This window comes from Chlorocebus sabaeus, chromosome 9 (assembly GCF_047675955.1).
Source record: "Chlorocebus sabaeus isolate Y175 chromosome 9, mChlSab1.0.hap1, whole genome shotgun sequence".
NCBI lineage: Eukaryota > Metazoa > Chordata > Mammalia > Primates > Cercopithecidae > Chlorocebus > Chlorocebus sabaeus.
The window spans coordinates 105117724-105132265 of record NC_132912.1 but is presented as its reverse complement, the minus strand read 5'-3'; the positions used below and the strand labels follow the sequence as shown (position 1 = coordinate 105132265).

Here is a 14542-nt window from a genome sequence, read left to right as displayed (position 1 = left end):
TCAGGTGCAACTGAATTAGGGGAGCAGGAGGAGGAAATGAACACTCACTGCTGCCAATACTCATATCCAGGTGCCACGTGACAGCAGATCAAAGACCTTTTTTTGAGACAGAGTTTTGCTCTTGTTGGCAGGCTGGAGTGCTTTGGCGCAATCTTGGCTCACTGCAACCTCCGTCTCCTGGGTCAAGCGATTCTCCTGCCTCAGGCTTCCCGAGTAGCTGGGATTACAGGCATGCACCACCACGCCTGGCTAATTTTGTATTTTTAGTAGAGACGGGGTTTCTCCATGTTGGTCAGGCTGGTCTCGAACTCCCGACCTCAGGCGAACCGCCAGCCTCGGCCTCCCAAAGTACTGGGATTACAGGCGTGATGCCCGGCCCAAAGACCTCTTCTTTTAGTTTCATTCTTATTTAAAATAATATGATGATGAGCAAGAATCCTGTTTCCAGCTTAACAGGCATTAGGAGAGAAAAAAGATAAACTAAACAGGACTGGAGGTTGACTAGCTAGGGGGCAGGCGGGAGGGAGGATTTCAGCTGTACAGAATAAGAGGGGAGAAGCTAGAGGTCGGACAACCAGCACCATGCTGGAAATGAACACAAATACTATCAAGCAGGGAACTCAGCTCCCATTTCATTCATGTATTAAATAGCCATGAGAAACAGCCAAATAAGTTGTCACCATCAAGGGTCTTGCCTAGCTCCTGCCCTAGGTCTGCTCTGAAGGATCCTTTCCAGGACTGTAGTTCTAAAAGGGAAGCCTAAGTAGGGGGAAAGGGCAGGCATGTGAAAAAGCTTTGCAAGTGACAGAGAAAGTTGCTCCAGAGGTGGCACGGCGTAATGCAGGAACACCTCCTAATTTTAGTCACAGGAATTATAAGATATTATTGTTATTTTCTTTCTCTCTCTCTCTTTTTTTAAATTGAGACAGAGTCTCACTCTGTCACCCAGGCTGGATGGAGTCCAGTGGCATGATCTCGGATCACTGCAACCTCTGCCTCCTGGATTCAAGCAATTCTCCTGCCTCAGCCTCCCGAGTAGCTGGGATTACAGGTGCCTACCACCACCCAGCAATTTTGGTATTTTTAGTAGGGACAGGGTTTCACCATGTTGGCCAGGCTGGTCTTGAACTCCTGACCTCAGGTGATCCACCCACCCTGGCCTCCCAAAGTATTGGGATTACAGGTGTGGGCCACTGTGCCCAGCCCATTTTCTCTTTCTTGGTACCTGAAATCAGGGAGTTCCTGAGTCTAAAGCTCAGGGGATGGCTGAGAATCCCAAAGTATTGGGATTACAGGTGTGGGCCACTGAGCCCAGCCCATTTTCTCTTTCTTGGTACCTGAAATCAGGGAGTTCCTGAGTCTAAAGCTCAGGGAATGGCTGAGAACCCAAACATGTCTGTAGTCCTAGCTACTGAGGAGGCTGAGGTAGAAGGGTCACTTGAGCCCCAGAGGTCAAGGCAGCAGTGAGGAATGATCGCACCACTGCACTCCAACCTGGGCAACAGAGTGAACTCTGTCTCAACAAAAACCCATAAAAAATAAAAAGGCAGACTAGAGTGACAGCTCTTTGACAAGAACCATAGGCAAGGCTTGCTAGCAACCCATGAAATCAGTGGCACAAAAATTCTGGTCTGGCAGCCGTATGGGGCCAAACAAAAGGCCAGTCCTTGAAAGAGGATCTAAAATAATCCCTGAAACTTTGGATCACAGGAGCAAGAGGTAGGAGTTTTCTTCTAGAAGAGCAGCCTAAACCCTTCTTTAAAATGTCCTCCTCTTCTGGCTACTCTGGAACCAACTTCAGGGAAATCTGCCAATCCCATCTCCTTTGCTTTTTTGGCTTTCATACACTCCTTCCTGCTCTTTTTTTCATGCCCACTGCAATCACCACCTCCAGCATTCTCCTTTCCCACCACAGGAAACTCCAATGACCAGCTGGCCTGAGGTCTCCAATGACCAGCCTGTCTGCCAAGTCCAGGAAGGGGAGAGAGTAACACCAACAAGACAGCAGAGAGAAAAGGCACAGCAGCGGCAGTCACGGGAGGCTGTGAAGAGAGATGACCTGCAGGTGGTGCTCAGGGCAAGGCTGGAAGTGGCTGGGCCTGATTTTGTTTAGGAAAAGTATGAAGCTGGGACTAGGATGTCAGAGAAGCTGAGGCACCTGTTCAGAAGCTAGCTGGTACCCAGGATTCCGGCTCAGGATCCTGAATGCATCAGTTAAGCAAATCCAACATTTCTAGAATAGATAAAGGGTTTTCTTGCCCTGAACTGAAGACTATTTTCTTTTCTGGCTAGCTAAAGCCTGAGCCTTATATTTTGTCTCCCTACTTAAGAAACAAAGACAGCTGCCTGTTTTCTATGTTCTTCATCCTTGTACACGGGCTGCCAATCAGGGAAAATGAATTCCCGAATTGAGTGTCAAGACCAACTAAAAAAGAAATCCAAAGAAAGACACCATGAACAAATTTAGAAATAAACTATAGATTAGGGGAAATATTTGGCCTAGATTAGAAGCAAATATTTGTAATGCTATGATAGGCAATGGGTTAATATTCATACCATACAAAGAACTCGTACAAATTGACATGAAAAACAAACACAACTCAATTTAAAGAAGAAGTGAAGACAGGAAATTCAAATGTTCAGCCTCCAGGAAATAAAAACAACAAGAGGCTGGGTACAATGGCTCATGTCTGTAATCCCAGCACTTTGGGAGGCCAAGGTGATGGATTTCTCGAGCTCAGGAGCTCAAGACCAGCCTGGGCAACATGGAGAAACTCCATTTCTACTAAAAGTACAAAAACTAGCTGAGTGTGGTGGCGTGTGCCTATAGTCCCAGCTACTTGGGAGGCGGAGGTGGGAGGATCACCTGAGCCCAATGGTCAAGGGTGCAGCGAGCCGTGATTGTGTCACTGCACTCCAGCACGGATGACAGAGCAAGACCCTGTCTCAAAAAATAAAAAGAAAATACCACTTTTTACCTACCAAGTTGGCACAAGTAAAACTGATAATATTCAGTGCTGATGACAGGGTAAGGAAGTAGAAATTCTCAGTCACTGCTGGTGGAAGTGTAAATGATATAACCTTTTGGGGAAGCAAACTGGTAATAGCTATAAAAATGTAATATGCACATGGTTTTTAATCCAGAAATCCCAAGTTCAGAAATCTTTCATACAAGAGTAAAATTAGTAATAAGGGGCCGGGCACGGTGGCTCACGCCTGTAATCCCAGCACTTTGGGAGGCCGAGGTGGGTGGATCACGAGGTCAGGAGTTCGAGACCAACCTGGCCAATATGGTGAAACCCCGTCTCTACTAAAAATACAAAAATTAGCTGGCGTGGTGGCACAATATGGTGAAACCCCGCTCAAAAAAAAAAAAAAATTATTAATAAGGACATGTGATCAAGGGTGCTTATATTAGCATTATTTATGACTTCACTAGGAAACAATCTTAAATATTAAGAATGAGCACATGAATTGTGTTATATCTATGTTACACTATGAAAATTATAGAGTTACTAAAAAAAAATCATACAAGCGGCGAGGGGAGAGAGAAATGGGGAGTTATTGGTTAATGTTAACTCCCCATTATGTTAAGTTTCTATTTGGGGTAATAAAAACGTTTGGGAAATAGATGGTGGTGATGGCTGCACAACATTGTGAATGTAATTAATGCCAGTTAATTGTAAGCTGAAACTGATGGGAATGAAACTGATGGGAATGGCAAGTTTTATATATATTTTCTATAATATAAAAGAATAAATCAGATGAATAGTTATATCATGTACATTTAAGTTAATACTATAGAGGGTTTTTTTTTTTTTTTTTTTTTTTTTTTGAGACGGAGTCTCACTCTGTCGCCCAGGCTGGAGCGCAATGGTATGATCTCAGCTCACTGCAACCTCTGCCTTCTGGGTCCAAGTGATTCTCCTGCTTCAGCCTCCTGAATAGCTGGGATTACAGGCATGCACCACCACGCCTGGCTAATTTTTGTAGTTTTAGTAGAGATGGGGTTTCACCATGTTAGTCAGGCTGGTCTCGAACTCCTGACCTTGTGATCCGCCCACCTCAGCCTCCCAAAGTGCTGGGATTACAGACATGTGCCACTGTGCCCGAGCAAGTTAATATTATTAAATGAAAAAAGAAAATATGCAGCATATAATCCTATTTTTATTTCATTTTATTCTATTCTCTTTTTTTTAAGACAGAGTCTCCCTCTGTTGCTCAGGTTAGAGTACAGTGGTGCGATCTCTGCTCACTGCAAACTCCACCTCCCGGGTTCAAGCGATTCACCTGCCTTAGCCTCCCAAGTAGGTGGGATTACAGAAGCCCGCCATTGCGCCCGGCTAATTTTTGTATTTTTAGTAGAGACAGAGTTTCACCATGTTGGCCAGGCTGGTCTCAAACTCCTGACCTCATGATCCACCCGCCTCAGCATCCCAAAGTGCTAGGCTTACAGGCGTGAGCCACCACACTCGGCTTTATTTCATTTTAAAAAGCAATGGTACTTCATTTATAAAGACATAGAAAAACATAAAGATTCAAACCAGGCTGTTAACACTATTTGCCTAAAGGAGGAGGAGCAACATTGAGAAAGATACAGGAAGGACAATTAACTTTTCTTTTCAATATCTCTTTATTGTCTGTCTTGTTATAATGTACATGCATTATGTCTGAAAAAATAACTTTAAAAATAAACCTATCCAGGCCGTGTGCGGTGGCTCAGGCCTGTAATCCCAGCACTTTGGGAGGCCAAGGCGGGCGGATCACGAGGTCAGGAGATCGAGACCATTCTGGCTAACACGGTGAAACCCCGTCTCTACTAAAAATACAAAAAATTAGCCGGGCGTGGTGGCAGGCACCTGTAGTCCCAGCTACTTGGGAGGCTGAGGCAGGAGAATGGCGTGAACCTGGAAGGCGAAGCTTGCAGTGAGCCGAGATCATGCCACTGCACTCCAGCCTGGGCGACAGAGTGAGACTCTGTCTCAAAAAAAAAATAAATAAACAAACAAACAAACCTAACCAAACTTCCAAGAGTAAGGTACCATACCCTTAACTCTTTGAAAGCACAGAGAAGCCAGAGTACCAAGGAAACTTCTTCTCCTGCCCTTCCCACCCTGTACAACGTGAGTCAGCTAGCATGATGAATAACCAGTAACAATCCTATTTCTCTTCTACAAGAAAAGAAATGACTGGAAAAAATTTCCCACTATCACCAGCTCATTGCCTAAGGCCTAGGCACCCCAGGAAAGTGGTAAATGAAGTGCTGTGATCATGCAACAAAGCCTGAGCTCTTACCTATGAGTGCATAGGACAGGAACTTGTTGACAGAGGTGAGTGCCAGTCCAGTGATAGGGCCAGTGGTATCTTCAGAGCGAATCACTTCCAGAAAAGGACGAAGGAATACATTGGGCTCAATCTCTGAGAGTTCTGCAAGAAAATAAACAAAAATGAAGAGGTACCATCTAAGAGAAGCAAAACCCTGGAAAAAGGTTCTTGTTTGTGCCATGAGGCTAGAGGTCCTTGTTGTTGGGTCAATCTTCTTCCCTCTGGATTACCTTGAATCAAATCCCAGACACTGTATCATTTTATCTGTAACATTTTCAGTATGTAGATCTAAAAGATTAGGAATCTTAAAAAAAAAACAAACCACAATATTATCTTTTTTTTTTTTTTTGGTGAGACAGAGTCCTGCTCTGGAGTGCAGTGGCATGATCTCAGCTCACTGCAAACCTCCACGCCCAGGGCTCAAGTCCCTCAGCCTCCTCAGTAGCTGGGACTACAGGCGTCTGTCACCATGCCCAGATAATTTTTTCTTTTTTTTTTTTGGGGGGTACGGAGTCTCGCTCTGTCACCCAGGCTGGAGTGCAGTGGCTCGATCTTGGCTCACGGCACGCTCTGCCTTCCGGGTTCACACCATTCTCCTGCCTCAGCCTCCCAAGTAGCTGGGACTACAGGCGCCCACCACCACACCCGGCTAATTTTTTGTATTTTTTAGTAGAAATGGGGTTTCACCGTGTTAGCCAGGATGGTCTTGATCTCCTGACCTTGTGATCCACCCGCCTCAGCCTCCCAAAGCACTGGGATTACAGGCGTGAGCCACCGCGCCCAGCCTTTTTTTTTTCTTAAACAGAGTTTCGCTCTGTCATCCAGGCGGGTGTGCAGTGGCGTGATCTCGGCTCACTGCAAGCTCCGCCTCCTGGGTTCACGCCATTCTCCTGCCTCAGCCTCCCAAGCAGCTGGGACTACAGGCGCCCACCACCACGCCCAGCTAATTTTTTATATTTTTAGTAGAGACAGTGTTTCACCATGTTAGCCAGGATGGTCTCAATCTCCTGACCTCGTGATCCGCCCGCCTCAGCCTCCCAAAGTGCTGGGATTACAGGCGTGAGCCACTAATTTTGTATTTTTAGTAGAGATGGGGTTATGCCATGTTGCCCAGGTTGGTCTCGAACTCCTGAGCTCAAGCAATGTGCCCGCCTTGGCCTCCCAAAGAGCTAGGATTACAGGTGTGAGCCACCGTGCCTGGCCCATAATATTGTGCTTAAAGAGTTAACAAACGGTTAAAATGGTAAAATTTGCATTATATGTATTTTATCACAATTTTAAAAAATTAACAGTAATTCTTCAATATCATCAAATATTGTGAGTCAATTTTCCACGCCCATTTCACCACCCTCCCATGATATAAATAGGTAACGTCATCTTGGGTAGAGCCAATGTGACCCTTAGGTCCCAAGGTGGATTCCTGTCTTTATGTCCTTTGCTGTTATGGTCAGGGCCACTTCTCTTAGAGAAAGAGTGCAGCATATTCCAGGAGGGTGAGAGGAAACTTTGAAGTTTATAGTCCCTTGCTGAAAAATAAGTTTAACAAGAACAAAAGGCTGGGCAGTCTCTCAGTCGTGGAGGCAGTCTGTAATCTTGGAAGTTGGTAACCACTCTCCAGCCTGTTTCCTTCCTAGGGTAAGCATAGAACTAACTGCTCTGAGATGAAGGGGCAATTGATAATCTTTATTTCACAGATGAGAAAAGGCTCAGACCAAATACATGCTTGGTCCCAAATCATACAACTAATATGCAGAGCTGGGATTTGAACCAGCCTATATGGTTCCAAAACTTGGAAAACCCCTTCATCTATTCTACCTGAATAGATGAAATTTTACACCTGAATTTAGAGGATTCCATTCCAGGTCAAAGAATACTACACTGTACTTGTTCTACCCTACTCTGCCCAGCATTTAAATTTGTTTTTCTAGATTGTGCTGTGCTTTCATCTTTTAGAGACCAGCTCCCTAAAAGGTTTCCTGAAGAGACCAAAAATGTTTAGGGATGTGATCTAGGCTGTCCCACCTTTAGAGACAAAAGCAGGGTTTCCTAAGCACTTTCATTTTCATGCAAATATAGGGAGCTGCCTACTCAATTCCTATCACCCCCGCTCCTCCCTGGGTAAACATTCCCTGGGCCCGGCTGCTCCTCAGATTAATGCTTTAATTAATTGGCAGATTGGGTAGCATTTTCCAAGCTTGTCTGTACAGTGATCACATCAGCTGTAAAAAACCTGCTTCTCTTCCCCCACTACCCCCACCTAGAGATGTAAAATTTACAGAAAAAACCTAGAGAAGAACGTGTGTGTGTGTGTGTGTGTGTGTGTGTGTGTGTGTGTGTGTAGTGGTGATGGTGGTGGGGTTGAGATAGAAGGAATTTAAAATATTTGGAAAAACTGAAATACATAACATACTTGAAAAAAGCACATAAAAGGGTCGGGCGCGGTGGCTCACACCTGTAATCCCAGCACTTTGGGAGGCCGAGGCGGGAGGATCACGAGGTCAGGAGATCAAGACCATCCTGGCTAACACGGTGAAACCCCGTCTCTACTAAAAATACAAAAAAATTAGCTGGGTGTGGTGGCGGGCGCCTGTAGTCCCAGCTACTTGGGAGACTGAGGCAGGAGAATGGTGTGAACCCAGTAGATGGAGTTTGCAGTGAGCTGAGCTTGCGCCATTGCACTCCAGCCTGGGTGACAGAGCAAGACTCTGTCTTAAAAAAAAAAAAAAAGCACACAAAAAATGTAAAGTAATCTAGTCTTGCTGCTTTAGGCACATGAATTATGTACAATTTGGTCTGTTATCTTAAAAGTGGTCATGTGGTATATTTGACATATAAAAGTCTAGAGGAAAAAACTCTTTGTGAATTGGGACAGGTACAGATTTTCTGTGATTTCATTTAGTTGCTACAACTATATACTTGCTTCATGTCTTCCTTCATGGTGAAAGAATAGGGCAGTTTTACATCTGGGGTCCACACTTCTAGAGTGATGTGCATTCAGTCTCTTTTTGTTAATTTGGTAAAATTAATTCTTTTCTTTAAATGAATGATTTATACAGCATATAATTTTACAGCCAATTTTCAGATTGGCTTCCTTCATTCAACATGATGCCTTTGAAATTTTTCTAAGCTATTGCAGGCTGGAAATATTGATATATTGCATATATATTGATATATATTACATATATCAGTAGCTTGTTTCTTTTTACTGCTGAGTAGTATTCATTACCCGTATGTATCACAGTTTCTTTATCCGTTCACTGGTTGAAGGACGTGTGGGATCTCCAGTTTGGGGCAATTTTGAATGGAGCTGCTATAAACATTCGTGTACCAGTGTTTGTGTGAACACAGGTTTCCACTTCTTTAGGGTAAGTACCCAGGGGTAGGATTCCTGGGTCAAAGGGCAAAGGTGTGTTTAGCTTTACTGTCAAACTCTTTTCCAATGTAATTTTATCACTTTGTATTCCCACTAGCAATAGGAATTCTAGTTTCTCCACATCCTCTTCAGTACTTGGTATTTCAGTGTTTTTACTTAAGCGATTCAAGTATATAGGTAATAGTATCTCCATGTGGTTTAAATTTGCATTTCTCTAATGACTAGTTATGTTGAACATCTTTTCATGTGTTTATTTGCCATCTGTATATCCTTTTGGGTGACATGACTGATCAAGTCTTTTATCCATTATTAAACTAAATTGTTTTCTTACTATTGAGTTTGGAGACTTCTTTATTCTGAATTCAAGTCCTTCAGTAGTGATACAATTATTTGTAAGTATTTTCTCCCAGTCTTAAGCTTATTTTTTTCATTCCCTTAACATCTTTCATAGAACAGACATTTTTACTCTTGATGAAGTCCAATTTACTAATATTTTATGGATTGTGTTTTGGTTTAATGTCTAAATTGACTCTGCCTAATTGCAAGTCACAAAGATTTCCGCCCCCCTCATTTTCTCCTAAAATGTCTACAGATTTATGTTTCCACCTACGATCTATTTTGAGTTAATTTTTGTATAAGTTGTGAGGTTTAGATTGAGGCTCATTTTTTCTTTGCCTAAGAATTTCCTACCGTTTCCAACAAGTCTCATTAAGTTGTCTTTGCACCTCTGTCAGAAATAAATTGACCAAGCTGGGCACTGGTCCCAGCACTTTGGACGGCTGAGGTGGGTGTATCCCTTGAGTCTAGGAGTTCAAGACCAGCCTGGGGAATACAGTGAGACCGTCTCTATAGAAAATAGTTTTTAAAAAAAGGCGGGTGCGGTGGCTCATGCCTGTAATCCCAGCACTTTGGGACACGGAGGCAGGCAGATCATGAGATCAGGAGATCGAGACCATCCTGGCTAACATGGTGAAACCCTGTCTCTACTAAAAATACAAAAAATTAGCCAGGCGTGGTGGCGGGCGCCTGTAGTCCCAGCTACTCGGGAGGCTGAGGCAGAAGAATGGTGTGAACCCGGGAGGTGGAGCTTACAGTGAGCCGAGATCGCACCACTGCACTCCAGCCTGGGTGACAGAGCAAGACTCTGTCTCAAAAAAAAAAAAAAAAAAAAAAAAAAAAAAATTTAAAAAACAAACAAACAAACAAACAAAACCAGGCATGGACCAGGAGCAGTGGCTCATGCCTATAATCCCAGCACTTTGGGAGGCTGAGGTGGGTGGATCACCTGAGGTCAGGAGTTCAAGACCAGACTGGCAAACATGGTGAAACCCCATCTCTACCAAAAAATACAAAAATTAGTGGGGCATGGTGGCACACACCTGTAGACCCAGCTACTGGGGAGGCTAAGGTGAAAGAGTATCTTGAACCCAGGAGGTAGAGGTTGTAGTGAGCTGAGATCGTGCCACTGCACTCCAGGCTTGGTGACAGAATAAGATCCTGTCTCAAAAAAAAAAAAAAAAATTAACCAGGCATGATGGTACGTGCCTGTAGTCCCAGCTACTCAGGAGACTGAGGTAGGAGGATTGCTTGAGCCTGGGAGCTTGAGGCTGCAGTGAGCTGTGATCATACCACTGCACTCCAGCCTGGGGTGCAGAGTGAGACCCTGTTCCAAAAAATAAAAATTAAAATTAAATTTGCCATATTTGTGTGAGTCTCTTCTGGGTTCTCTGTTCTGTTTCACTGATCAATGTGTTTAAGTGTGACAACAGTACACTGTGTTAATTATTATAACTATATACTAAGTCTTTTTTTTTTTTTTCTGAGATGGAGTCTTGCTCTGTTGCCCAGGCTGGAGTGCGTGGCTCGATCTTGGCTTACTGCAATCTCGCCTCCTGGGTTCAAGCGATTCTCCTGCCTCAGCCTCCCGAGTAGCTGGGACTACAGGTGCCCGCCACCACACCTGGCTAATTTTTTCTATTTTCAGTAGAGACAGGGTTTCACCGTGTTAGCCAAGATGGTCTCGATCTCCTGACCTTGTGATCCGCCCACCTTGGCCTCCCAAAGTGCTGGGATTACAGGCGTGAGCCGCTGCACCTGGCCAATTTTTGTATTTTTAGTAACAACGGGGTTTCACCATGTTGGCCAGGATGGTCTCAATCTCTTGACCTTGTGATCCACCCGCTCGGCCTCCCAAAGTGCTGGCATTACAGGCATGAGCCACTGTGCTTGGCCAATACATACTAAGTCTTTTTTTGAAACAGTGTCTCACTCTATCGCCCAGGCTGGAGGGCAGTGGCATCATCTTGGCTCACTGCAACCTCCACCTCCCGGGTTCAAGCAATTCGCATGCCTCGGCCTCCCGAGTAGCTGGGATTACAGGCACGCACCACCTTGCCTGACTAATTTTTCTATTTTTAGTAGAGACGGGATTTCATCATGTTGGCCAGGCTGGTCTCGAACTCTTGACCTCAGGTGATCCACTCGCCTCGGCCTCCCAAAGTGTTGGGATTACAGGCGTGAGCCACTGCACCCGGCTTATACTAAGTCTTAATAACAGTGGTGTGATTCCTCCAACTTCGTTTTTTTTTCCAATATCATTCTGTGTTCCAATTCCTTTGCCTTTGCATTTCAATTTAAGATAAACTTGCCTTGTTGGAAGTTTGAAAGGAATTGCATTGAGTCTACAGATCAATTTGGGGAGACACAATATCTTTGCTATGTTGTGCCTACCAATTCATGAACATAGTATGTCTCTCCATTGTTCAGATCTTCTTGGTTTCTCTCATCACTGTATTGATGAGCACCACCATGCCCAGCTAATTTTGTATTTTTAGTAGAGACCGGGTTTCTCCATGTTTGTCAGGCTGGTCTCAAAACTCCCGACCTCAGGTGATCGCCTGCCTTGGCCTCCCAAAGTGCTGAGATTACAGGCATAAGCCACCGCACCTGGCCAAGGCTGGGTGTGTAACCCTCACACAGCATACAATTTAGTCAATGGACTAGGGATCAGCAGTCTCACTCCTATCAATAGCCAGACACATGATACCCAAGACCTTCATCTGTCAAATTAGATAGTTGAAATCAGCTGGGTGCAGTGGCTCACACCTGTAATCCCAGCACTTTGGGAGGCCGAGGCAAGTGGATCAGTTGAGGTCAGGAGTTCGAGACCAGCCTGGCCAACAGAGTGAAACCATGTCTCTACTAAAATACAAAAAAAATTAGCCTGGTGTGGTGGCATTTGCCTGTAATCTCAGCTACTTTGGAGGCTGAGGCATGAGAACTGCTTGAACCTGGGAGGCGGAGGCTACAATGAGCTGAGATTGCACCACTGCACTCCAGCCTGGGTGACCAGAGGGAGACTCTGTTTAAAAAAAAAAAAAAAAAGATTATTAGAATCTATGACTGCTAAGATATGTTCATTCCAGCACTTTCATTTTGTAAGTCAGTGCTTTATAGAAACCTACTGATGAAAAACTAGAAGGGCTAAACTTTTTAATGAGCCCACCAGGAACTTTCATTATCATGTCACTCCCCTACCTCTTCCCAAAAAGAGAATCATGATATATAAAGTTAACTTTCCTCAAAGAGTTTTATCTAGGGAGAACAAGAGTTTTGCTCTCTAGGTTCAACTGGTGATTGCCAAGAGCATAAGAGAAGCTTTAATAGGAGCAGCTCTGCAGCACATGGGGTTGGGGGAAAGTTGAACTCCTAGCAGGGCATCACTAGTAAGGATTATTTCTTTTTTTTTTCCTTTTTCTTTTTCTGAGATAGAGTCTTGCTCTGTCACCCAGGCTGGAGTGCAGTGGTGTGATCTTGGCTCACTGCAACCTCTGCCTCCTGGGTTCAAGCGATTCTCCTGCCTCAGCCTCCCAGGTACTTGGGATTACAGCCGTGTACCACCATGCCCAGCTAATTTTTATATTTTTAGTAGAGACGGGGTTTCTTTATGTTGGCCAGGTTGGTCTCAAACTCCACTCCTGACCTCAGGTGGTCCACCTGCCTCAGCCTCCCAAAGTGCTGTGATTACAGGCATGAACCACTATGTCCAGCCATTAGTAAGGGTATTTCTAATTTAAGGGGTATCTTTTCGTAAACATGTAATTTAAAAACAAACAAATTTGAGTTTATAATCCTGGTGAGATGTTCACATGGTAGTCTAGAATAGTGCTTGCTTGTCAAACTATCTGTGGTGAAGAGTCAGTTTTTTTTTCCTTTTATGTCAATCCACTGCAGACCCATAGTTTTATAAAATACAGTGAATTACTAGAAAAATTTAAAAAACAGAAAGTCCAACTTTTTATTGCTAGAATCAACATACATGTAACTACTGTCACATTGTTATAAAAAATTTTAAATACTTTTTTTTTTTTTTTTTTGAGACGGAGTCTCTGTCACCCAGGCTGGAGTGCAGTGACCAGATCTCGGCTCACTGCAAGCTCCGCCTCCCGGGTTTACGCCATTCTCCTGCCTCAGCCTCCCGAGTAGCTGGGACTACAGGCGCCCGCCACCTCGCCCCGCTAGTTTTTTTTTGTTTTTTGTTTTTGTATTTTTCAGTAGAGACGGGGTTTCACCGTGTTAGTCAGGATGGTCTCGATCTCCTGACCTCGTGATCTGCCCGTCTCGGCCTCCCAAAGTGCTGGGATTACAGGCTTGAGCCACCGCGCCCGGCTAATACTTTCAACCTCTGTATATATCTCTGTGTACTAAGCAGCAGTTTATAGACTGCATCAGTTTTCTAGGGAACGGTTACTCAGAGATTAAACAGTACTCTAGAAAAATAAGTCATACTTTTTGACTGATCATTCAGGAAAATCCTCCAAATCCTAGGGCTACAATAGGGCCTGAAAATAACTTATAATGAGGTAACTGAGATTTAGGGAAGTTAAGTAATTTGTACAAGGCCACTTAGTATTGGAATCAGGACTAGAAGCTGAGGGCACTAGGTAGAATCATGGGCTTTCATGGACGATTCAAATCCCAGTTCTGCAACTTAATAGCTATGTGACTTTAATTACTTAAGTGTTCTGGGTCTCTAATTGTATTACTTGTAAATGGGTATTAGAGAATTTAAATAAATTACATTTAAAATAAATAATAGCAACAAACATTCATTGAGTATATACTATGCGCTAGGCATGGTATTAAGCAATTTACACATATTATCTCATTTGATGCATGTAAAACACTTGGTACAATGCATGGAATAAAGTGTATAATAAATACAACTAAGATATTGTTCTAGTTTTTAGCTCTAGAGTCACAGCAGTCCAGTGTTTTCTATATTGTATACCGGTTCATTTCTTTTTTATTTTTGAGACAAAGTCTCGCTCTATCACCAGGCTGGAGTGCAGTGCAGTGGCACAATCTTGGCTTACTGCAACCTACCTCCCAGGTTCAAGCAATTCTCCTGGCTCAGCCTCCCGAGTAGCTGGGACTACAGGCACACGCCACCACACCCAGCTAATTTTTGTATTTTTAGTAGAGATGGGGTTTCACCATGTTGGCCAGGATGGTTTTGATCTCCTGACCTTGTGATCCGCCCGCCTTGGCCTCCCAAAGTGCTGGGATTACAGGCGTGAGACATTGCGCCCGGCCACCAGTTCATTTCTTAAAAGTAAATATATATTTAAAAATTCTACCTTTGACTCCTAAACCATAAAAGGAATACAAGTTAAGGATAAATACTGACATAACAGGTAGTTGTTATTTACCGTACAATTTGGGATAGCACTTTTAATTTCTGAGGGCTTCAGCTTTCTCAGAGGTATCAGAGAAAGAACAGGCTTCCTTTTAAAAATGAATTATTAAAGTATTCATCCTCACTTTAGAAGAGTTAACAGTAAC

At 43.8% G+C, this 14542-nt stretch overlaps 1 protein-coding gene across 7 annotated transcripts in view; it reads right to left on the bottom strand.

Annotated features, from left to right (window-relative positions):
• The window catches only part of GBF1 (golgi brefeldin A resistant guanine nucleotide exchange factor 1), a 137461-nt gene that overhangs the window by 32014 nt on the left and 90905 nt on the right, over positions 1–14542 (bottom strand). For all 7 annotated transcript variants that reach the window (XM_073019298.1, XM_073019297.1, XM_007963953.3 and 4 more), the window contains one exon: positions 5296–5427. In XM_073019298.1, coding sequence (XP_072875399.1) covers positions 5296–5427 — 132 coding nt within the window. The remainder of the gene's footprint in view (positions 1–5295; positions 5428–14542) is intronic.